Below are 27008 nucleotides of genomic sequence, written 5' to 3' on the forward strand. Positions count from 1 at the left end.
TTTTTCTGCTTTTTTCTTTACAACATGATTACATGGAAATATGTTTAATATGATTGTACATGTACAGCTTTTATCAGATTTCTTCGTGGAGGGAAGAGAAGCTCAAAATCTTATAAAGATGAATGTTGAAAACCAACTTTACATGTAATTGGAATAATACAATTAAGTAAAAAAAAAGAAAATTAATTTTATTTGTTATTTTGTATGATAAAACTTTTTTATAACATTATTGTTATTTTAAAAAAAAACAGGTTCTAGACATCTTTTAAGTCCAAAATCAATGCCAAATATCTCTGAAGATAACTTAAGAGGCTATGATAGGAAAAAAAGCAGCAGCAAAGTGAGTTTTCTGGATGATAAACATCATGAACATCCCAATTTGAAATGTCAAGATGAAATAGAAGGTCAGCATAAATATATATGTCCTAGCCATTTTGACCTTCAAACCTCAGGTAATCAAATTAAAAATGAGAAATTTTTATTTGAACAAATTTTGTTTTGTTTTGTTTTTTTTAGGAATGTATGTGATACAGCTGTACTAATCCTTATGTTTTTCACTGTGTTGAAAATATATATAAAATATATAATAATATATAAAATATATCTCAGTTTGCTATGATATTGCAAATTGTTTTCTTTATTGCCTTTTGAATTTATAGTGCAATTAAAATTTGATTATCTTTTTCTTTTCTTGAAATCTTTTTTCATGGCATTATTTTGCATAATTTCATGTAGCTTTTCATAGATAAGTAGCATTATGGCATAGTGGATAGAAAGCTGACCTTGAAGTTAGGAAAATGTGGGATCAAGTCCTACCTCTGGACTGTCTGACCTTGGGTAGGACACTTAACCCATTCAGTTCTCTAAGCAGCTAAGAGTATGTAAGTTGCAGAGAAGGTAGGATTTGCACTGGTAAGATATTCCTCATCAGATGTTCCCTAGAATAATGAAATTCTAGTTCTAGTCCCTTGTCTCTATATCTTTTGTTTTAACTATGTATGTGCTAAAATTCTCAATATTTTGAAGAAATTAGTTTATAGTAAAAATATTTTCATATGATTAATATTGAAATAGTATGCTTTTATAATAAGCTAGTTTCAAATTAGTAATTGATTTATTTATGTCTAGAATTATCATACTATCAAGTTCATAGTTTCAATAAACCTCATAATTTGAATAATTATTTTTCCATAGATTAGTTAGTTTTATGTTGTTTTTTCTCCCTTTATCCATGGTATCACCTACCGGCATGAAATATTTTGGTCATTTAAAAGTTCATTGAATCCCAAGATTTTTGAACTTAAAATGCTCGATTATTTTTTGGATTGCAACAGCAGATTATCTTTGCTCAGTGTTACAAAATTTCTAGTTTTAAAGTTAAAATACATTTAAGCTTAATTTGAGTTCTAAATTTTGTTGAAGATTTCACTAATACACTTAATGACAACTGGAATCCCAAATGTTTAAAAATAATTTTACTATAATTTCTAAGCATTTTAATAATACTATTTTCATTTATACCTTACATATTTTTATAGTAAATTGTATTTTTCCATATGATAGATGCATTTATAATTATTTTGGCACTGCCAAATCAACTAAACAACAAAATTTCTACAAGTACTGCATAAAACAGAATTATAACATTAAAGGCCTATTGTTACTATTTATTCCAATTTTGATTTTGTTTTAAACTCATGCTCACATTTTCTTTTTTATCATTTCACTTCTTTAAGTTTTTTTAATACTTTGTTATATTATTTTCTTGGCTTTTAGATATTCTTAATAGAATTGGTTTGTTGTTGTTGTTGTTTTTTATATAGAAATGATTAACTCTTTGGTCTTTTTTTCCCTTTCAGTTAGACCTATTATTAATAACTCTTAATAATCTAACTCAGAAAGAGAATAGTCAAGTGATCATTGACTAATTAACCTCTCTGTGTTCCTAGTCAAATCTCTAAGAGTTTGTTGTAGAACAGTTACTGAACAGAATTTGAAGAGATCATTTTCTCACCAAGAATTTAATTCCCAGCGCTGGGAATACAAAAACAAAAGTAAAAGTGGTCCTCAACTTCAAGGAATTTATATAGCAATATGAGACAATACATAAAAGGATAGAAGTGTTAGGAAAATTAATGTTGTAGTGATGACAGTAGTGTTGGGAGGGATATTTTGATTTGAAAATTTTATAGTGATGTTAAAAGGAGACATTGGAGAAGAGATCATTACTTCTTTTTTAGTAGCAATAGCAGTTTTAATTTGATTCTTTCTCCAGAACAAGGAAGCAGGGGTTAGAAGAAAAATATGGCTTACTGGGCACATGCATAGTGGGAAAGAGCTTGATGAGGAGTTGAATGACTGGGTAGGAGAGAGAGGCATAATTGAAATCATCTGATCAGGATAGAATGGTCCCCAGGATGTGCTCAGTCAGTCCAGTTTGGTGTTCCATAGTACATGGTCTCTGATCTCAGTGACAGTGCAAATGAGGAAATGGATAAAGTTTTCTAGAGGTAGCCTTGTATAGTAGGTCATAGGAAGCCCTCACCAAGATGTTGTGGAAAGAGAAGATGAGGAAAGACAGGATGAAAATTAAGCTTTTCAGGGCTTGCATAATGTTTAGATTGGATGATAGGAAAACTGGTTAGGAGCAATCTTTTATCACCAAAAATTTTAAAAATAGGGAGAAAAGACAGTTGTGCAAAATTTTCAACAAAAGGTAGAAATCTGCCAATATGTACAATGCACCAGTCAGTAAGCAAGTATTTTTAAAGTGCTTACTATTTGCCAGGCATTGTGGTAAAAGATAGGGATACAAAGAAAAACAAAAATAAATAAGTGAAACTCAAGAGTTCTTGTTTTCAAGGAACAATTGTACATTCTAATAAGGGAGACAGCATATAAACTCTTAAGTGTATATGTAAACTATAGAGCATACATGAAAGTGGTTCTGAAAAGGGAAGTCATTAATCTGTAAAATCATGGAAAGCCTTCAAAAGGTGGAATTTGAGCTGAGTCTTGAAGGAAGCTGGAGAATTTAAGAGGTGGAGGTGAGGTGGCTGAGCCTTCTAGGCATAGAGGAACTATCCTCTAAGTGAAAAGGCACAGAGATGAATGATGAATATTGTTTTCTTTAAAAAATTTTGTTCAAATATATTTTTTCCAAATACATATAAAGACATATTTCAACATTTGTTTTTGTGAGACTTTGTTTTCCAAATTTTTCTTCCTCCCTTACCTGCCCCTCTCCCCAAGACAGTAAGTAATCTGATATAGGTTAAATATGTACAATTCTTTTTTTTTTTCACAGTTTAGAACCATATAAAACGTCTATTCTGTTTCTTTCTTTTCTTTCTTTTTTTTTTTTAATAACTTTTTATTGACAGAACCCATGCCAGGGTAATTTTTTACAGCATTATCCCTTGCATTCACTTCTGTTCCGATTTTTCCCCTCCCTCCCTCCACCCTCTCCCCCAGATGGCAAGCAGTCCTTTACATGTTGAATAGGTTACAGTATATCCTAGATACAATATGTGTGTGCAGAACTGAACAGTTTTCTTGTTGCACAGGAAGAATTGGATTCAGAAGGTATAAATAACCCGGGAAGAAAATATGTGCAATTCTTTTAAACATATTTACACATTTGTCATTTTGTGCAAGAATAATTAGACCAAAAAGCAAGAAACCATGAGAGAGAAACAAACAAAAGTTAGTGAAAATACTGTATTTCAATACTTATTCAGTCTCCATAGTTCTCTCTCTAGATGTGGATAACATTTTCTATTCCAAGGTTATTGGAATTGCCTTGAATCATCTCATTGTTTAAAAGAACTGACTGAGAACATCACAGTTGATCCATTATGTAATCTTGTTACTGTGTACAGTGTTTCTCAGTTCTGTTCATTTCATCCAGTATTAGTTCATGTAATCTTTCCAGGCTTTTCTGAAATCTCAGTCTGCTCATCATTTCTTGTAGGACAAGAATTGTAGGACAATGTATTCCATTACATTCACTTATCATAATTTATTCAGTTATTTCATAACTTATGGGTGAATTTCCTTGCCACCACAAAAAGAGCTGCTACAATTTTTCTACATGTGGGTCTTTTCCCTCTTTTATGATCTTTTTGGGATACAGATTCAGTAGTGAGACTGCCGAATCAAAGGATATACACACTTTGATAGTTCCAAATTGCTCTCTAAAAAAGCTGTATCATTTCACAACTGCCAACAATGCATTAGTGTCCCAGTTTTCTCACATCCCCTCCAACATTTATCATTATCTTTTGCTGTCATCTTAGCCAATCAGAGAAGCATGAAGTGGTACCTCAGAACTGTCTTAATTTGCATTTCTCTTCAGCAATAATGATTTAGAACATTTTTTCACATGAATAGAAATGGCCTAAATTTCTTCATTTGAAAATTGTTGGTTCCTATCCTTTGACACTTCATCAATTGGGAAATGACTTATGTTCTTTAAAAATTTGTTAGTTCTATGTTTTAGAAATGTTTTAGAAATGAGGCTTTTATCAGAAACACTGACTATAAAAATATTTTCTCCGTTTTCTGTTTCCTTTCTAATCTTGGCTGCATTAGTTTTGTTTGTGTAAAAATATTTTAATTTAATATAATCAAAATTATCCATTTTGTATTTCATAATATTCCCTAGTTGTTCTTTTGCCATAAATTCCTCCCTTCTCCACAGATCTGACAGGTGGGCCATACCTTTTTCTCCTAATTTGCTTATATAAATATCAGCCTTTATGTCTAAATCATGAAACCATTTTAACCTTATCTTGGTAAAGGGTATTAGATATTGGTTAGTGCCTAGTTTCTGTCAAACTATTTTCTACTTTTCCCAGCAATTTTGTTAAATACTGAGTTCTCATCCCACAAGCTTGAATCTTTGGGTTTATCAAACACTGTTATTATACTCATTAACTATTGCATCTTGTGTGCCTAATCTATTCCGCTGATCCACTCCTCCATTTCTTAGCCAGTACCAAATTATTTTGATCACTGCTACTTTATAATATGGTTTTAAGTCTGATTTCTATGCTATCTGCTTTTGCTTTTTTTTTTTTTTTACATTTTCATTGATATTCTTGACCTTTTGTTCTTCCACATGTTTTATTATAAAATTTTTAGCTCTATAAAGTATTTTTTGACTGTTTGATTAATATAGCACAGAATAAGTTGATTAAGTAGAAGTATCATTCTTATTATATTAGCTCAGTATGTCCATGAGCAATTGAGGAAGAATATTGTTTTGAAGAACCACAAGTAAATGGATCATAGACTTTATAGAAAGTAGTAAGGTGTGAGAGGCCTCAAAAGCTAGGAAGACTTCAGCTAACAAAGAAATTTAAATGCTGTACAGAGAACTTTATATTTGATCTTAGAAGTAATTGGGTAGTCACTGGAGTCCCTTGATTTGAGCAGGGTTATATGGCCAGATCTATGCTGTAGGAAAACCCCTTGCCTGCTGAGTAATCATTAGATTAAAGTGAGGGCAAACTTTGAGTCAGAAAAGCCATTTAGGAGGCTATTGCAATAATGTAGACAAAAAATTCTGGGAATCTGAACTAGACTTGTAACTTGTGTGAGTAAAGACAAAGAGAACTATTAAAGCAAAGCTATGAAAGTCAAAATAACAAGGCTTAACAATGAATTGGATCTCTAGAATAAGTGAGAATTGAGGAGTTGAGACTCAAGACATCAAGATTACACTTAAAGCATTTACTTTATTGACAGTATTTTCATAGTGAAGCTAATTATAAATTTTTGTATCATTCAGATTTCTCAGTTTTTATATATACTAAAGATTTGTGAACATAAAACTTAAGAAAACAGAACATTCTATTAGCATAAATGTGAAAGTCTTAATTTCTTCTTATTATTTTTGAATGATGATGTTAATTTGAACTAGAACCAGAACTAATGGTCTTAAGGGATATGATCATTTACTCTTTACTTTATAAAATCTACAGGTATAGAGGGACCATTCAATAATCCTGAACAGAAGAAAGTTACATCAGCTCAAAAGATGCTAAAAACTTTAGCTACTTCTGGAGTAATATATAAAAGAAGAATGCTTAATAGAAGATTGCAGTCAATTCAGGAAGAGAATTGTCAGGATCTTTTGGAAAGAAATAATAGATTGCCCAGTGCTGATGAAAGTATTTTCAATCAAGAAGTAGAAAGAAAAATGGAATTGGAAAGAAAAAATGACAAAAGCTTTTCTAACTTTGATAGATCTGAGCCTGATAGATCTGAACAGCCAAGGACTAAAAACATAAATGCATCTCTCAAAGAGGTAATCCAAAAGATGTGATAATTGTTATAGAAATGTTTTTATTCAATAGGACTCTTATATTTCTTATTTTATAATCATTGGATGTTAAATGTTCATTTTTTTTCCTATTTATTGACCATAGAATATTGTTTCCTTTTAAGTGTAATTAAACATTTAATATTAACTTAAATATATTTAGCTCCATTACATAGCTTGCTAAACATTTTAAAAATTAGTTTTTGTTATGATGCTTTTATATGTTCTTTAGAAACTACTTCCTCTGCTTCAAAAGATCTCCTACAGTGTGAAATTGTTAAGAGAAGTATAATAATAGAGATTATATAGAGATTTTAATATTTGCTTTTATGAGTCCATTGTGGTCAAAATTGTGATGCAGTCATTCCTCCCACATGGTGGCAGAGTCATCTCTGTCATTGTCAGAATCCTGCAAAGACTGGTTCAGTTACAAAAGGAATGCCTTAGCCCCCAGTGTTCAATAGTACTCCTTGGGGTTTGGTTGTTTTTTGTTGTTGTTTTTCCCTTGACTTATTTGTATCCTTGAACATAGTTGTTTTAGTCTGAGGCAGTGTTTTTGCAATCTTACTCTGAAATAACTTTGGATTTGAAGTCAAAGATTGTTAAATCTTACTGTGCTCTTTACTTCTATGTAAACTTGGGCCTTAGTTTCTTTCTTATTTTTTTTTATAGTTTTTTTATTATTATTATAGCTTGTTATTTACGAGATATATGCATGAATAATTTTTCAGCATTGACAACTGCAAAAAACCTTTTGTTCCAACTTTTTTCCCTCCTTCTCCCCACCCCTTCCCCCAGATGGCAAGCAGTCCTTTACATGTTGAATAGGTTACAGTATATCCTAGATACAATATGTGTGTGCAGAACTGAACAGTTTTCTTGTTGCACAGGGAGAATTGGATTCAGAAGGTATAAATAACCCGGGAAGAAAATATGTGCAATTCTTTTAAACATATTTACACATTTGTCATTTTGTGCAAGAATAATTAGACCAAAAAGCAAGAAACCATGAGAGAGAAACAAACAAAAGTTAGTGAAAATACTGTATTTCAATACTTATTCAGTCTCCATAGTTCTCTCTCTAGATGTGGATAACATTTTCTATTCCAAGGTTATTGGAATTGCCTTGAATCATCTCATTGTTTAAAAGAACTGACTGAGAACATCACAGTTGATCCATTATGTAATCTTGTTACTGTGTACAGTGTTTCTCAGTTCTGTTCATTTCATCCAGTATTAGTTCATGTAATCTTTCCAGGCTTTTCTGAAATCTCAGTCTGCTCATCATTTCTTGTAGGACAAGAATTGTAGGACAATGTATTCCATTACATTCACTTATCATAATTTATTCAGTTATTTCATAACTTATGGGTGAATTTCCTTGCCACCACAAAAAGACTGCTACAATTTTTCTACATGTGGGTCTTTTCCCTCTTTTATGATCTTTTTGGGATACAGATTCAGTAGTGAGACTGCCGAATCAAAGGATATGCACACTTTGATAGTTCCAAATTGCTCTCTAAAAAAGCTGTATCATTTCACAACTGCCAACAATGCATTAGTGTCCCAGTTTTCTCACATCCCCTCCAACATTTATCATTATCTTTTGCTGTCGTCTTAGCCAATCAGAGAAGCATGAAGTGGTACCTCAGAACTGTCTTAATTTGCATTTCTCTTCAGCAATAATGATTTAGAACATTTTTTCACATGAATAGAAATGGCCTAAATTTCTTCATTTGAAAATTGTTGGTTCCTATCCTTTGACACTTCATCAATTGGGAAATGACTTATGTTCTTTAAAAATTTGTTAGTTCTATGTTTTAGAAATGTTTTAGAAATGAGGCTTTTATCAGAAACACTGACTATAAAAATATTTTCTCCGTTTTCTGTTTCCTTTCTAATCTTGGCTGCATTAGTTTTGTTTGTGTAAAAATATTTTAATTTAATATAATCAAAATTATCCATTTTGTATTTCATAATATTCCCTAGTTGTTCTTTTGCCATAAATTCCTCCCTTCTCCACAGATCTGACAGGTGGGCCATACCTTTTTCTCCTAATTTGCTTATATAAATATCAGCCTTTATGTCTAAATCATGAAACCATTTTAACCTTATCTTGGTAAAGGGTATTAGATATTGGTTAGTGCCTAGTTTCTGTCAAACTATTTTCTACTTTTCCCAGCAATTTTGTTAAATACTGAGTTCTCATCCCACAAGCTTGAATCTTTGGGTTTATCAAACACTGTTATTATACTCATTAACTATTGCATCTTGTGTACCTAATCTATTCCGCTGATCCACTCCTCCATTTCTTAGCCAGTACCAAATTATTTTGATCACTGCTACTTTATAATATGGTTTTAAGTCTGATTTCTATGCTATCTGCTTTTGCTTTTTTTTTTTTTTTTTTTTTTGCATTTTCATTGATATTCTTGACCTTTTGTTCTTCCACATGTTTTATTATAAAATTTTTAGCTTTATAAAGTATTTTTTGACTGTTTGATTAATATAGCACAGAATAAGTTGATTAAGTAGAAGTATCATTTTTATTATATTAGCTCAGTATGTCCATGAGCAATTGAGGAAGAATATTGTTTTGAAGAACCACAAGTAAATGGATCATAGACTTTATAGAAAGTAGTAAGGTGTGAGAGGCCTCAAAAGCTAGGAAGACTTCAGCTAACAAAGAAATTTAAATGCTGTACAGAGAACTTTATATTTGATCCTAGAAGTAATTGTGTAGTCACTGGAGTCCCTTGATTTGAGCAGGGTTATATGGCCAGATCTATGCTGTAGGAAAACCCCTTGCCTGCTGAGTGATCATTAGATTAAAGTGAGGGCAAACTTTGAGTCAGAAAAGCCATTTAGAAGGCTATTGCAATAATGTAGACAAAAAATTCTGGGAATCTGAACTAGACTTGTAACTGTGTGAGTAAAGACAAAGAGAACTATTAAAGCAAAGCTATGAAAGTCAAAATAACAAGGCTTAACAATGAATTGGATCTCTAGAATAAGTGAGAACTGAGGAGTTGAGACTCAAGACATCAAGATTACACTTAAAGCATTTACTTTATTGACAGTATTTTCATAGTGAAGCTAATTATAAATTTTTGTATCATTCAGATTTCTCAGTTTTTATATATACTAAAGATTTGTGAACATAAAACTTAAGAAAACAGAACATTCTATTAGCATAAATGTGAAAGTCTTAATTTCTTCTTATTATTTTTGAATGATGATGTTAATTTGAACTAGAACCAGAACTAATGGTCTTAAGGGATATGATCATTTACTCTTTACTTTATAAAATCTACAGGTATAGAGGGACCATTCAATAATCCTGAACAGAAGAAAGTTACATCAGCTCAAAAGATGCTAAAAACTTTAGCTACTTCTGGAGTAATATATAAAAGAAGAATGCTTAATAGAAGATTGCAGTCAATTCAGGAAGAGAATTGTCAGGATCTTTTGGAAAGAAATAATAGATTGCCCAGTGCTGATGAAAGTATTTTCAATCAAGAAGTAGAAAGAAAAATGGAATTGGAAAGAAAAAATGACAAAAGCTTTTCTAACTTTGATAGATCTGAGCCTGATAGATCTGAACAGCCAAGGACTAAAAACATAAATGCATCTCTCAAAGAGGTAATCCAAAAGATGTGATAATTGTTATAGAAATGTTTTTATTCAATAGGACTCTTATATTTCTTATTTTATAATCATTGGATGTTAAATGTTCATTTTTTTTCCTATTTATTGACCATAAAATATTGTTTCCCTTTAAGTGTCATTAAACATTTAATATTAACTTAAATATATTTAGCTCCATTACATAGCTTGCTAAACATTTTAAAAATTAGTTTTTGTTATGATGCTTTTATATGTTCTTTAGAAACTACTTCCTCTGCTTCAAAAGATCTCCTACAGTGTGAAATTGTTAAAAGAGAAGTATAATAATAGAGATTATATAGAGATTTTAATATTTGCTTTTATGAGTCCATTGTGGTCAAAATTGTGATGCAGTCATTCCTCCCACATGGTGGCAGAGTCATCTCTGTCATTGTCAGAATCCTGCAAAGACTGGTTCAGTTACAAAAGGAATGCCTTAGCCCCCAGTGTTCAATAGTACTCCTTGGGGTTTGGTTGTTTTTTGTTGTTGTTTTTCCCCTTGACTTATTTGTATCCTTGAACATAGTTGTTTTAGTCTGAGGCAGTGTTTTTGCAATCTTACTCTGAAATAACTTTGGATTTGAAGTCAAAGATTGTTAAATCTTACTGTGCTCTTTACTTCTATGTAAACTTGGGCCTTAGTTTCTTTCTTTTTTTTTTTTTTATAGTTTTTTTATTATTATTATAGCTTGTTATTTACGAGATATATGCATGAATAATTTTTCAGCATTGACAACTGCAAAAAACCTTTTGTTCCAACTTTTTTCCCTCCTTCTCCCCACCCCTTCCCCCAGATGGCAGGTTGACCAATACATGTTAAATATGTTGAAGTACAAGTTAAATACAATATATGTATACATGTCCATACAGTTATTTTGCTGTACAAAAAGATTTGGACTTTGAAATAGTGTACAATTAGCCTGTGAAGGAAATAAAAAATGCAGGAGGACAAAAATAGAAGGATTGGGAATTCTATGTAGTGGTTCATAGTCATCTCCCAGAGTTTTTTTGTTGGGTGTAGCTAGTTCAGTTCATTACTGCTGTATTGGAACTGATTTGGCTCATCTCATTGCTGAAGATGGCCAAGTCCATCAGAATTGATCATCATATAGTATTGTTGTTGAAGTATATAATGATCTCTTGCTCCTGCTCATTTCACTCAGCATCAGTTCATATAAGTCTTTCCAGGCCTTTCTGAAATTATCCTGCTAGTCATTTCTTACAGAACAATAATATTCCATAATATTCATATACCACAATTTATTCAGCCATTCTCCAATTGATGGACATCCACTCAGTTTCCAGTTTCTGGCCACTACAAACAGGGCTTCCACAAACATTTTGGCACATACAGGTCCCTTTCCCTTCTTTAGTATTTCTTTGGGATATAAGCCCAGTAGAAACACTGCTGGATCAAAGGGTATGCACAGTTTGATAACTTTTTGAGCATAGTTCCAAATTGCTCTCCAGAATGACTGGATGTGTTCACAATTCCACCAACAATGTATCTGTGTCCCCTGTTTTCCCACATCCCCTCCAACATTCCACATTATCTTTCCCTGTCATTCTAGCCGGTCTGACAGATGTGTAGTGGTATATCAGAGTTGTCTTAATTTGCATTTCTCTGATTAATAATGACTTGGAGCATCTTTTCACATGGCTAGAAATAGTTTCAATTTCATCATCTGAAAATTGTCTGTTCATATCCTTTGACCATTTGTCAATTGGAGAATGGTTTGATTTCTTATAAATTAGAGTCAATTCTCTATATATTTTGGAAATGAGCCCTTTATCAGAACCTTTAATTGTAAAAATGTTTTCCCAGTTTATTGCTTCCCTTCTAATCTTGTCTGCATTAGTTTTATTTGCACAAAAACTTTTCAATTTGATATAATCAAAATTTTCTATTTTGTGATCAATAATGATCTCTAATTCTTCTTTGGTTATAAATTCCTTCTTCTTCCACAGGTCTGAGAGGTAAACTATCCTGTGTTTGTCTAATTTATTTATAATCTCATTCTTTATGCTTAGGTCATGAACCCATTTTGACCTTATCTTGGTGTATGGTGTTAAGTGTGGGTCAATGTCTAGTTTCTGCCATATTAATTTCCAATTTTCCAAGCAATTTTTGTCAAACAGTGAGTTTTTATCCCAAAAGCTGGGGTCTTTGGGTTTGTCAAACACTAGGTTGCTATAATTATTGACTGTTTTGTCCTTTGAACCTAGCCTATTCCACTGATCAACTAGTTTATTCCTTAGCTAATACCAAATGGTTTTAGTAACTGCTGCTTTATAATATAATTTTAGATCTGGTACAGCTATGGGCCTTAGTTCCTATAAAATGAGAGGGGAAATGATCTATTAGCTTCAAAACTAATCCTATGATCAGGTGATTCCATCAACTAGATAAATTTTACTGTGGTGAGGATTTAGGCTATTTCTCATTGGCTTTAACTTAGGGCTTTGGTCACCTCTTCTAGTTGATTTCTAGTACTTGTTGCACCTAAGTTCACTAGAGCCTCTTGGCTGTTAGGTTCTCCTCAGAATTGAAAGAGAATTTCAGGTGTCTAGTCTAATCCCTCACCAAAAAATGAATCACCTATACTGCATTCTCAGTAAGTGATCAGCCAGCTTTTACTTAAAGACCTTTAGTAACAGAAATAGTCAGCTAGCTGGTACAGTCAGTATAGCACCAGGCCTGGAGTCAAGAAGACACATCTTCCTGAGTTCAAATCTGTCTTCAAGACATTTACTAGTATGAGCTTGGAGAACTCATTTAAAGTCTACTTGCCTCAATTCTTCATCATAAAATGAACTAGAAAAGGAAATGTCAAACTACTCTATTATCTTTGTTAAGAAACTCTGCCTTCAATCTGTATGTGTTGGAATCTTTACAAACTGCTAAGAACAACAAGAACCCAACATTTGAACTCACAACATGTATGTGCATGAATGTTTGTGGCAGCCCTGTTTGTAGTGGCCAGAAACTGGAAACTGAGTGGATGCTCATCAGTTGGAGAATGGCTGAATAAATTGTGGCATATGAATATTATGGAATATTATTGTTCTGTAAGAAATGACCAGCAGGATGATTTCAGAAAGGCCTGGAGAGACTTATACGAACTGATGCTGAATGAAACGAGCAGGGCCAGGAGATCATTATATACTTCAACAACAATACTATATGATGATCAGTTCTGATGGACCTGGCCATCCTCAGCAATGAGATGAACCAAATCAGTTCCAATGGAGCAGTAATGAACTGAACCAGTTACACCCAGCGAAAGAACTGTAGGAGATTACTATGAACCACTACATAGAATTCCCAATCCCCCTATTTTTATCCTCCTGCATTTTGGATTTCCTTCACAGACTAATTGTACAATATTTCAGAGTCCAATTCTTTTTGTACTGCAAAATAACGGTTTGGCCATGTATACTTATTGTGTATCTAATTTATACTTTAATATATTTAACATCTACTAATCAATCACCCTGCCATCTGGGGGAGAGGGAGGGGGGGAAGGAAGGGAAAAATTGGAACAAGAGGTTTGGCAATTGTCAATGTTATAAAGTTACCCATACATAATAACCTGTAAATAAAAGACTATTAAAAAAAAATCTCCCTTCCCCCAAAGAAATGGGGTCATGAAGAATTGGACCCAACTGAAAAGTGACTGAACAACTGACCAACAACAATTACAGTGATGGGAAACTCTCTGTTCGTTTAGCAGTTTCCACAAGCAGCAGCATTGTATTGCATGATTTTTGGAGTCAGTATATTGAATCCTTGAAGTTTTGCCACTCACTATTTTTAGTAAGTTAGACATTAACTTGGGGATAATAATACTTTTACTGTATTTCTCATATGACTGGACTGAGGAAAATACTTTTTAAAACTTCAAATGCTATGTAAACGTGAATTATTACTATTATTGTCATCACTCTGTTTGAAGAGTTCTGATTTTTAGGACATATTTCCTTTTGTTGAGCTAAATTCTCTTTTTCCATAATTTATATATTCTGGTTGGGTAGATCAGAACTAGCTGCCATAAGTCTGATCCCTCTTCCACATAATAGTCATGTGATTATTAGCTGCCCTTCAGATTTCATACTTTATTCTTTTTTTCAAAGCAAAAAATCCCTGGTTGTTTCTTTTCACATGGTTTCAAGTCATTTTCACTATATTAGTTACTCTTCTTAGATTTGGAATCAAAAGATCTGACTTTGAATCTTAGCTCTGCTCTTGATTTATCTTTCTGACCTTGAGTAAATGACTTAGTTTCTTGGGTTTCATTCTTCATTTACAAAATAAGGAGATTGAAATAGATGAATTGAATTCTCAGGTTCCTTCCACTCTAATTCATTAATCCTATGATTTTATGACATTTTAAGGTATATTTTTCAATATGTTACAGTAGACTTTGGGACAGTTATCATGAAAAGTGACTAAAGAAACAGACTTCCTCCTCCCAGCCCTAAAATACAAATGTCTCAAAGTTTTGGATTTCCCTAACTCGGTTTCTTAAGCCTTTCTTTTCTTTTATTCCTGTCTTTCAGGCACCAAAAACTTGATTTTCTGTTGAGAATTTAAATTAGGTACTGTAGGCCTATGACTACTATTCTTGCCTTGACTCCCTCCCCATATGACTCCAACTCAGAGCCATTAATAGTACCAATAGATAGGGGATGCTTGTGTAGAAAAACAGCAGATATTTACAGGTACTTAAAAGAAGTACCTTTCTTAGAAGATAAATCATTTTTAACAACTGGTAAAGGTTATTTTCCTTTTCCTTGCCTAAGGCCTAACATTTTTGCTTCTTCAAATGATCTTTATAAGAGAAGTGGAGAATTTCCAGTGACTGTGTAAAATAGGATGAGGGCATAAATTCTTCTCTGGCTATATCATGGTGGCCTTATGGAAGTCATCTTAAGCCAAAAAACTTCCCCAGAACTAGAATGATATAGTAATAATGACTTTGGTGGCACCAGCTATTAGAGAGAACACTTTTTTTTGAGAAATAAGTTTAATAATAAATGCTAGAATTTAAATATTACTATATTATAGTACATTTGGTATTTCATGAAATAAAAACTTCATAATCTTACTTTCCAATTCAGGTATCGAAATCTCATTCAGCAACACAGACAATGAATAAGGATGTGTTTGAAATAGCACTCTTGGATACTCTTTTGGACTTAGTAGATAAATATTGGAATGGTCGTAAATCTCTACAATCCAATGAGAATTTTATTTGTAAGTAAAAACAAAAGAAGCAAACATAATGCTTAATAATTGTGGGAATAAACAAGCCCAGCATTAGGCCAGACCGTATAATCATTTGATTGTTGAATTGGATTCTTAAAAGCACGTTAGTTCTACTTGTTCCTTGGGATACCATTTGAAAGATTTATTGTTCAAATTCACAAAATTGTACTCTGTAAGTGAAGATATTATGTTCATTTTTATTTTATGAGACATTTGAATAGGAGACTGACAGGGCCAAATGGTGGTTGAAAAGCCATATGACTTTGCTAAGGTTTACTTAATACAAATCTATGCTGCTTCATGTACTTCCTTTCTCACTCTATTTATTTATTTATTTATTTGAAATCATGACTACCACTCTTGCATCCCTGAAATTTATACTCCATGACTCATTCTGGTATAGAATTGCTCTGTAATTTCCAAGACTTTATCCATAGAGGTTCTGCCAAGTTGCAGATTGTTCAGATATGGACTAAGTAATGTAATATGTTTGTGGACTAAGTTTAGCTAAGTTAAGAAGGGCCTATCACTAGTAGGTTAACTATGGAATGATGAATACTTTTGTGATGTCAACTAGTGAAACAAGAGTACAAAGTAACTCGGTACTGTGCAGTGCTTAGCTCTTCATTCTGAGGTCATGGTAGAGAGGTAAAAAAGGGCACAAAAGGTACTGAGAATCACATACTTTTTGTTGCCATATATAATTAATAACTTTTGGTACTCTAAAAATAAGATTGTTGTCCAGAAACTCTATGTTAATATTCCTGGAATTGGAACCTATCAATTTCTACAGTCCTGTAGATGAACCAGAAGGTAAAAAGAATTTGCCAACAAATAAAAGGATCAGTCAGTGAACAAGTATTTGTTAAATGCTCACTATCTGTTAGGGACTATGCTAGAAACTAAGGGTACAAATACAGTGAATGATATGTTTCCTTCTTGTAAGGAGGTCTTCTATATGCAGAATTTAAACATATACACTATATATATAAATAATTATGTCATATGTTTATATATCTATGAAAAAAATAAATACAAGTCAACTCAAAGCAGGGCTAATAATCTTCATTACAAAAGAGCGATAGTATCAACAGACATGATAAAAGATAAGCTAGAATACTACATTATACTTAAAGGCACCATAAATAATAAATAAATACAAATATTAAATATTTGTGCACCAAAATATTCCCTTTATACCAAGAAAGTCTAACTATTGCTAACAACAATCAAAAGAAAAAAGGAAGTTAATGACCCTAGTAGAACTTTAGAAAAGTTGGAGGTAATGGATCCCCTGGTGATTACTGAATAGGAGCAGAAATAATTTTACATATATCTGAACCCTTTACAAAAATTGACCATATAAAAGAAGTAGTATGAACTGAAAGAAACCCAAATATAAACCCAGATGAGAATAATAGTATAACTAGTCCAAGAAAAGCCTTGCAGAAGATAATCTTTGCCATGAGGATTACAAAATTGATTTTTTTTTAAGTCTGAAAAGGATACATTGAGGTACTTCACTAATATAATTTTATTTTCTGTTTCCAAACAATTCAGTTAACTTGTCTTTCAAGTACTTATAGTCCATGTTAACAATAAAGTGATATAATCACTTAATTAAATTGATACTGAAAAAGCTTTTGACAAAACAATATCTATTTTAGTGTGTTAACAAAAACACTAGAAATGTTTATAACCTTTGAACCAAAGACTCCATTCCTAAGCTTATATACCCCAAGGAAGCCTTGGAAAAGAATAAAGTTCCTGTGTATGCCAAAATATTGATAGCAGAACTTTTTGTGATAGTAAAGAATTGAAACAAAGCAGGTGCCCATTGATTGGGGAATTGTTAAACAAATTGTGGTATATGAAAGTAATAAAATATTACTGTGTTTCAAGAAATGATCAGAGAAGCTTGGAAAGATCTACAAAAACTTATACAAAGTGAAGTAACTTAAGCCAAGAAAACAGCATACACACAACTACAACAATGTAAATTGAACAACATATCCAAAAAAATAAAAAATGAATATAACAGAATTAAAAAGATCAAAAGAAAACCTTATGAGAAGATACTCCAGTCCATACTTTTGTGAGTGTGAGAAGTACACAAATGTTACACATTGTATGTTTTCATACTTTTTCAATATACCAATCAGTTGTGTTGATTTTTTTTTTTAATCCTGTTTGATATGAGATAGTTCTGTGGGAAGGGAGGGATACTGGGGATTACCTTGTTGATGGAAGAACCAGAAGATATTAATAAAAAGTTATTTTTAAAAAAAACACTAGAAAATATAGAAATGCTAAGTTAAAAAAACACTAGAAAGTATGGGAATAAGGATAAGTAATATTTATCAAAACTCCATATAATGATTAGAAATCTTATAAAATAAAAATATCTATTATCGGCACTATTATTTTATGTAGTTCTAGAAATACTACCTGTAACAGTAATACTAGAAAAATATCAGAGGTAGTAAGAGTATTTGAACCCAAATTATATTTGAGCTTATGAATATCTTAATAAACTCCACTTTATATAAGAAGGGGTATAACAGGGTCAAACCGCTACAATTCACTGGTGGCTGTGTGGAGTATGGATTAAAATGTGTGAGCAGCTCTAGATGCTAAGTGTAAAGGACATTATGCTGATTATATCAAGTCCCAGTTTATCCTGAGCCCCACCTCACTGAAGTCTTTACTTACTAAATAGATATGATTTAATACATAAAGGAGAAGTATAGTGAATAAGCACTTTATATACACTGCCCAGATATGGCATAAATTTCTTATCCAAGGCTTCCTTGGGGTATAAGCTCAGTAATGGAGTCTCCGGTTCAAACACTACAAACATTTCTAGTGTTTTTGTTAACACAACAACTCACAATCTTCAACAAGATAGTTTTGCAGAACATGTATCTTGAAGTGACTCAGCAATTATATAGTGAGCCAAGCCCACAGTTAAATAGGAAGAAGAGAACAGATTGGAAATTGTGCAGGAAACATCTTCCTAACCTAAAACCTCTTCTTTTCAATGCTAATGATGCAGGATCAGCTAGGTGGTGGTGTGAATAGAATACTGGCCTTGGAATCAGGAGGACCTGAGTTCAAATTCAGCCTCAAAAACTACTAGCTGTTTGACACTGGTCAATTCACAACTGATTGCTGCCGGGCCCCTCCCTTCATTCCCCCTACCCTCAGAAAAAAAAAAAGTACTAGTGATACAATATATCTGTCAATCATGAAAGGCCACAACATTCAAATGAGTGCAGATTTTTATTGACACACAGGATAATAGAGAGTCATAGTAGTTGTTAGTAGGTTGAAATATATTACAAAGTATGCTTTTGAGAGAAATATCATGAAAGACATCATTAAAGACATAACTAGAATAAGGGATGAGCTTGTCATGAAATAAGAGTAAGGATAACAGATGGATATACAAAATGTTGGTAACCATAAAATTTTTTTTTTTAATTGCCTAATGTTCTGGGTAGATCTCTGGAAAATTTGAGAGGAACATAAATAAGAAATGTAAGGATAAGTAGATGTAGATAGATTGCTTTCTGCATTGATATAATAACCATATCAGTGTTATCACACACTGTTATAGCTGATGCTATGCAAAATTTAGTATTTTTTATGCCATATTTCATTTATAGTAAAAATTGTTTTTAAAAAGTACTCTGAAATACTTAAAATACATTTGTGATATTAATCTTTCATCCTTAAATAACATTCACACTTGCTTTTTAATCTCAGGTCAGGCAAGACATGTTTTGTCTTCTGTGCAAACATCTGTATCCAATGAAGACAATTCATCAATCATGAATGAAAAAATTAATCACTTGATTTTAGAAAGTGAAGCCTTACAAAATCTTGCTGAACAAGAACAGCAATACAATAGAAGGATTAGTGGGCTGATGTTGGAATTAAACAATACACTTCAGGAGATGGTGAGCTATGCATGTTAATTCTTAGATGTGTGGGATGAATGACTGGATGCATTAGTAGAAGAATAATTAATAGAAGAATAATATCATAGGAAGTTATAATTCTATTGCATTTTTTTTCAAATCTGACTACATTGAAGTTCAAATAACATTTATTATGAAAGGATTCTATTTGAAAAGCTTGTTTAAATTGGTTTGTGTAACTTGGAACATATTTCTCCAAAGATATAAATAAATATAAATCATAATAAGTTTCCCAGGTCAGTACACAAAAGCTTGTTTAGCTCATATTCTACCTGATATATTTATATAATGGTACTATTTCAATCATAACTATTATGCACCATTATTTCTGTGGGAAAATGTATCCCATTTTCCAGAGGATTCCAGATAATGGTTTTCTTCCCTCTCAATGGCTTCCTGGCATAGATATGGAAAAAAGGAGCTTCTTTGTGGAAGTTAGAGAAATATAGTAGATACTGATAGGCACTAACAGCTTACCTGTTTTCATCTCTGCAAAAGATGACCATTTTTCTGAATTTGTGCAACTGCATAGAAAATAATACTTCTTCATAACTTTAACATTAAAGAAGTTAATTATCTAGGTCAGTCATTCTTTAGATGCTCTGGATTAGAGACCTGACTCTATACAGACTCCTTGCCATCCATTTTCAAGTCAAATGTTCATAAATCAAGGGTTATCTCTATAGCACTTTCTAGGCCTTATACTTTTCTCTTCTTTTGTTTAAAAGGTTTTTTTTAAAATGCCTTTTGTTTTTATGACAATCATTTCTGGATATATTCCACTCACCCATCAAGGGATAGACTTTATGTTTAAAAAAGACATTGATAAATAAGAATGAATCTCAAGAACGGTGATTAAAAGGTCTCAACCTCTAGCAATGTCACAAGTTGTTCATGAAAGATAACCAATAATACTACTAATAATACCAATAATACTACTAATAATACCAGTAATAATATCCTATAGCAACTACTATGTCCAAGCTTTTGCTAAACACTTAACAAATCTTTTTTCATTTTATCCTCACAGCAATCTTGATAAGTAGGTGCCGTTATTATTCCCTTTTTGCAGTTCTGGAAACTGAAACAAAGGTTAAATGACTTGCCCAATGTCACACAGCTATCAAGTTTCTGAGATAGAATTTGAATTCAGGTTTCCTGAATCTAGGTCCAGTGCTTTATTATACCATCTCACTGTACTAATATCTAAAAAGCATTGCATCAAGAATGATTTTTGATGTAACATTTCTGTTTCACAGTGGAAATCTTTTGTGTTCTACCCATCTTATTAAAGGGACTTTTAAACTCAAGATGGCTAGTTCTGGATAAAGGATAATCATGTGTCCCAGTGTGATTTTTTTCAGTAGCAGTCAGTCTGATAGCATGAAAGCAATTGTTTCTTGAACATAATGTAATGACTAGCTACTTTTGAAAGTTTATAGCTTCAAAAGTCTAGTGATTTTAATCAGTCCTTGGTACCTTCAGATACAAGAAATCTTCATGAACTCTTAAGATCATATGCATCTAAAGATAGGTATTACTGGAAAATACACTTTAAATATTGCAATTCTACAACCTGTTTTAATTTCCCCTCAAAAAAGTCAGACTTAAGAATAGTTTAATAAATTAGAGCCATTAAAATAGCCAGCTGTGGACTTAGATTCTGTATAACACAGAGTCTGATAAACCTTTGAATTTCCTTCTTAGTCTATAGGAAAGCAAGTATCAGTAACTTGTGAATTATATCTGGAATCATCTGGGTTTTCTCCATCTAGTTATCACTAAAGACTTAATTGAAAGGGAAGGACTCTGAATTTTGTTTGGTTTGATCTTTACTCCTTGTCAGTCAGTCATATGAACCATCATCCATTCCACCTCATCCATCACTGTTAGCTACTGTATTTTCAATATAAAAGTATATGTTGAATGTGCTCCTGAATTGGGATCTCTCCCCATTAAACTGTGACAGTGTTAAGTAAAAGTTCAGCTATGGGAGGAAATACCTCCTTTCCAGCTAAAAGCAAATTGATCGCAGTTACAGGATGAGGAAAAATGCCTTTGTCTTCATACCCAACCTTGAGCTTCTAGATACTGACCTTTAGACTGTACTTCTTGATAAAGCCTATGTTTTGTGGCCAACACCAAACACTTAAAATGCATGGATTTAGAATTTTGGTTGTGTTCTGAAATCCTCTAATCTGATCTTTCCTTGACTTTATCTTAGGGCATATGTATTTACAAATCAACTATTTTGTTAAAATTATTTCTCTGTTGATGATCTATATCTTGGGCAACATCATTTCTGCCATCTCAATTCAACTTCTGATTTGTCTGTTCCTAAGCCCTCATATTGTCCCATTCAACAATAGCAATATAGTAGATGGTACTCTGGAGGGAACTTTGTTCTTGGTGTTTTTATCACTGACTTGAATGAAGACATGAGTAGCCTGCCTCTCAAATTTGAATCTTGTTTACAAAATACCTTAAATGAATTTTTGACACATAAATGTTTATTATATTTGAATACATGTCTTATTACTAAATAAAAAGTTATATGAAGGCAGTAACTATTATTTGATTTTGGTAATTCCTTAATATGGAGAGCTATATGCATAGTAAAAATACATTAGGTTCAGAAATTATAATGCTTATATTGTTAATGCCTAGGCAATTTAGTCAGCTTGGTTATCTGTGTCTTTTTTATACTATTAGGATACCTTGAAACAACAATTAGGCAAGTCATTGGAAGAAAATAACAGTTTAAAATCACGTTTGGTAAATATGGAACAAGATGCCAGACAAGGAGAGTCTTCAGCTCTTTTAACTATGCAAATTAATGGTGAGTTTAAAGTTCATTCAGCTATACTTCTTAGCTATAAAAAGCCATTCTGACATTACCGTGTTTATTTAAATTATTTTTAGTATTTAGTTGGATTTAAATATTTAATCACAGGTAAGATTACATACCATAAGTAATAAAAACTACATATTATACTGACACAAACATCTGGGAAGAACCATGCCTTGAAATTATATGGCAAGAGAAGTTAAAAAACAGCATGTAGAAACACACTTCTTAATGTCATTTTTAATTATGTCTGTAAGTATATTAATAGTATATGAATACTACTGTTTTTCAGGATAATACCAACACAGTTAGCTCTATTGAAGGAAAGAGTGAAATGGTATAGTTAAGCATAAGTGTTCAAAAGCAGGCAGAAGATTAAAATTTTTTAAAAAGGAAAAAGGAGAGGTCAAAGTGAGAAAATGAGAGATTATTTTTTCTTCTTTCAAAATTATTTTTCCCAATTACATGTAAAAACAATTTTTAATATTTGTTTTTGAAAATTTTAAATCTCATATTTTCTCTTATCATCCTCCACTTTTCTCTCATTGAGAAGGCAATTTGATAAAGGTTATATATATGAGTGCACTCAAAGAAAACACAGACCAAAAATCCCAAGAAAAAAAAAGAAAATTTTTTTCTCAAAAACATTTTTACAAATACAGTAGTATTTTCCCAAATACACATAAAGATAGTTTTCAGCATTCATTTTTGTAAGATTTTATGTTCCAAATTTTTTCCTCCTTTCTACCTTACCTATCCCCCCTCCCTAAGCAATCTGATTTAGGTTGTACATATACAGTCCTTTTAAATATATTTGTCATGTTATGCAAGAAAAATCAGATCAAAAGGGAAAAATTAAAATAAAAATACTATGTTTTGGTTCACATTTAGTCTCCATAGTTCTCTCTCTGGATGCAGTTGGCATTTTTCATCCTAAATCTTTTGGAATTATCTTGGGTAATCATATTGTGGAGAAGTGCTAAATCTGTCACATAATCTTATTATGATTCTGTACAATGTTCTGCTTCTGCTCACTTCACTCAGCATCAGTTCATTTAAGTCTTTCCAGGCTTTTCTGAAATCAGCCTGCTCATCAAAAATAAAGAAATCAAAAACCAGATGCTTCAATCTGCATTCAAATTCCATTAGTTTTTCTGTGGAGATGGATAGCATTTTTCATCATATGCTCTTCAGATTTGTTTTAGATCTTTGTATTGATGAGAATTGCTAAATCATTCATAGTTGATCATTGGACAGTATTCCTGTTACTGTATACAGTACTTTCCTGGTTCTGCTCACTTTACTTTGTATCAATCTATGTAAGGCTTTATAAATTTCTTTTTGAAAGCATCGTGATCATCATCTAACATGATAGTGTACTGTTATAATCATATACCACATTTTGTTCAGATATTCCTGAGTTGATGGGCTTTCATTCAATTTCCAATTCTTTCCCATTATAAAAAGAGCTGATATAGTTTTATGCATATCAATTTTTTTCCCTTTCCTTTAAAAAAAAATCTCTGAATATAAATCTAGGATATGCAGTTGTATAGTCATTTTGGCATAATTCCAAATTGCTCTTCAAAATGTTTGGATCAGCCTATAATTTCAGCAGTGCACTGGTCTCCTGATTTTCCCATATCCTCTCCAACATTTATCATTTGCCTTTTCTGTCATATTAATCTTAAAGGTATGAGATAGAATTTCACAGTTGTTTTAATTTGCATTTCTCTAATCAATAGTGTTTTAGTGCATTTTTTCATATGATATAGAAAACTTTGATTTCTTCTCCAAAAATTACCTGTTCATATCCTTTGATCAATTGGGGAATGACTTGTATTTCTATAAATTTGACTCAGTTCTCTATGCATTTGAGAGAAATATCAGAGAGCAATAAACATTTCCCCCAATTTTCTGCTTTCCTTTTAATCTTGGCTGAATTGATTTTGTTTGTGCAAAAACTTTTTTATTTTGATATAATTAAAGTTAGTCATTTTATAATTATTTTTTCCCCTAAGGCAATTGGGATTAAGTGACTTGCCCCAGGATCACACAACTAGAAAGTGTTAAGTGTCTGAGGGCAGATTTGAACTCAGGTCTTCCTGACTTCAGGACTGGTGCTCTATCCATTGCGCCACCCAGCTGCCCCAAGTTAGCTATATCTTGAAATTCTCTGTATCTCTTGTTTGGTTATAAATTCTTCCTTTATCCATAGATCTATAGGTAGACAATTCTTTGCTCTCCTGATTTGCATACGTTTTCACCCACTATGTCTACATCTTGTATCCATTTTGAAAATATCTTGATAAACAGTGTGAGATGTTGATCTATATTTTCTGACAAACTGCTTTTCTTTTCTTTTCTTTTTTTGACTGAGGCAATTGGAGTTAAAGTGATCTGTTCAGGGTCATACAACTAAGAAAGTGTTACGTGTCTGAGGCCAGATTTGAACTCAGGTCCTCCTGACTTCAGGGCTGATGCTCTATCCATTGCACCACCTAGCTGTCCCTGATAAACTGCTTTCCAAGTTTTCCAGATTTGTCAAATATTGGGTTTGAGTTTCTGTCCCCAAAGTTTGGATCTTTACATTTTATCAAACAAAGATTACTGTGGTCATTTCATGCTATACCTAATTTGTGTATCTAATTTATCCCACTGATTTACCATTCTATTTCTTAGCAGTACCAGATTATTTTGATGATTACTACTTTGTAATACATTTTAAGATCTGGTTTGGCTAGACTACATTTTTAAAAATTTTCCTCTTGAATTCCCTTGATATTCTTTACCTTTTATTTTTCCAGATTTTCCTTCCCCCTCCCCCACCATGTATTTTCCCAAAGTTTACTGAAAAGTATTTTCTAAATATCTACACTGTCTATTCACCCCCATAATAATGGGAATTTTACAGGGAAAATTGGGTAAAACTGACCATCTCTAGATATCTTATGCCAAAATTTGGTTAAAATGTAGTTAACTGTAGTTAATTTTGTTGGTTAGGTCAGCATTAGCTCTGATATATTTGTATATTGAAATTAGTAAAAAAAAAAAAACCAGGACCAAAATTAATATCATTTAGTTCTCATTGACTTTGAGATTAATCCTTTTAAAAATTGAAATACAGAAGAACTAAATCAATTGGATCTATCATTCATTAATATATTTTAATTTCCCTTTCAACCTACTTATATTTGGGAGCAATTATTCTCTTGAAATAATGATAAATTTATGACTACCAACTTATATTTTTTCCTTGTCCCAAAATCCTGTAACTTTTTTGGCAGCCTATATATAATGTTAGAGAGTTTCCTAAAGCACTTGGGAGTTAAGAAAGTTGCTCAAAATCAATAGTCATTTTGTACTAAAGACAAGAATTTAACTCTTCCTGATTCTAAAGCTCTGTCTATTCAGCAAATCATGCTTCTTCCTCTCTCTTTAAAGATATTAACTTTTATAATAAGCTTCATCCTGCTGAGTATGAAAAACTCACTGGCTTTTAATTTTTCAAATTTCTTCTTGAAAATTTCTCTTATTAACGAAAAACTATTTTTCCATCCTTATCAGACTGTACTGCCCACTGCATTCCAGACAAACAGAATTTAACATTCCGTCTTTCTCTTCTGTGCATTTACACTGGTCATCTCCTACATGTACGATTACTTGTTCATCATTTTCACCCTATAGAACTCAAATAAATACTACTTCCTCCATGGAGAATTCTTTTTAAGTTCCAATCATCAACAAAAACCTAATTTTTTTTTTTTTTAAGATTTAAAGGTTTAAAGTGAAAGAATTCACTTATCTCAAATTATTAATGGCAGAAATGAAAGTTTATTGTTGGATAGAAACCAATTTGTTTAAGAGACTGATTTCTATAGTGGCAGAGCCCTATTAGGAAAATGGAATCTTATGCTGAGAAGAGAATGCCTTCTCAGTGGGCAGAGGGTCCTAGCAAATTGGCTCTCTGCAAAGAGTGAACTCAGAAACTGACTTTTTTAAGGAGTCTTGGGGCTTCAGGAGCCAAGGTTCCCAGGCTTAGATGCTTATCAGTTTCCAGCCCAGATCTATTGGAATTAACAACACTTCAGAGGGGCTTTTTGACCAGGATTTCTAATTCAATCAAAGGCTGTGACATCCCTGAAAGATAACTTATCTGAAGGGATATGCCTTTTCCAGGAGGGGCTGAGACTCCAAAAGGGATCACAGTTCAAAAGGAAATACAGCTTCAGTAAAGGGAACAGTATCCCTCCCCCTTCAGTACTTTTTGGGTATCATTTCTTTTTCTCTAGCATTTAATGCTTTGCACATAGAAGAAACACAGCTCATAGGTTGAATTCCAGGAAGAGAAGAAGGTTGGGAGAATATGATTGAATAAACATTGATTTTGATAGGAAGGACCCCCTATCTGAGATGAAGCAGAAAAGTTAGAGACTTTGAGAATATTAAGAGATTTCAAAATGTGGAGAAGGGAACTCACCATGAGCTTAATACAGCAAAATAGGAATCAAGGTCATTTGCTGAGAACAAGGGGGTGGATATGGAAGGAGAGTTTGAGAAAATTTGGAACAGCTGCTGTGGGGCTCAGGTTAGGAAGTCTGTTAGGGAAAAAAATAAAAGAACTGCCATACAGAAATGTATGCTGAGAATCATTTAGGTCATATGAAATTGTTGAGTAGCAAAGTAAAGTACAAATAGTACTTAACTTCCAGAAGTTTATTTTTATAATACCGGTTTAGCACTGTGTCTGGTCCATAATAGATGCTTATTGAATTGAATAAAAAGAAGAGAGTGAGAAATTTGAGAGTACTAGTAGTATATACTGATAATAGTGTGTGTATCCCATGAATCCTCTGGTTTATGTTCAGATTTTCTTATAATATCTTTTCATATATTGGTCATGTTTTTTTCTGC

General features: G+C 32.4%; 1 protein-coding gene across 2 annotated transcripts in view; it reads left to right on the top strand.

The window, feature by feature from the left end:
* CEP72 (centrosomal protein 72) overlaps positions 1-27008 on the top strand; it is a 56583-nt gene that overhangs the window by 23573 nt on the left and 6002 nt on the right. The window contains exons 6-10 of one of the 2 annotated variants that reach the window (XM_051969776.1): positions 252-452; positions 5988-6313; positions 15116-15251; positions 19032-19225; positions 21959-22085. In XM_051969776.1, coding sequence (XP_051825736.1) covers positions 252-452; positions 5988-6313; positions 15116-15251; positions 19032-19225; positions 21959-22085 — 984 coding nt within the window. Of the gene's footprint in view, positions 1-251; positions 453-5987; positions 6314-9644; positions 9971-15115; positions 15252-19031; positions 19226-21958; positions 22086-27008 lie in introns of both variants that reach the window. The other variant, XM_051969777.1, reaches the window with a different exon arrangement.

The sequence above is a fragment of the Antechinus flavipes genome, chromosome 1 (genome assembly GCF_016432865.1).
Source record: "Antechinus flavipes isolate AdamAnt ecotype Samford, QLD, Australia chromosome 1, AdamAnt_v2, whole genome shotgun sequence".
Lineage (NCBI taxonomy): Eukaryota > Metazoa > Chordata > Mammalia > Dasyuromorphia > Dasyuridae > Antechinus > Antechinus flavipes.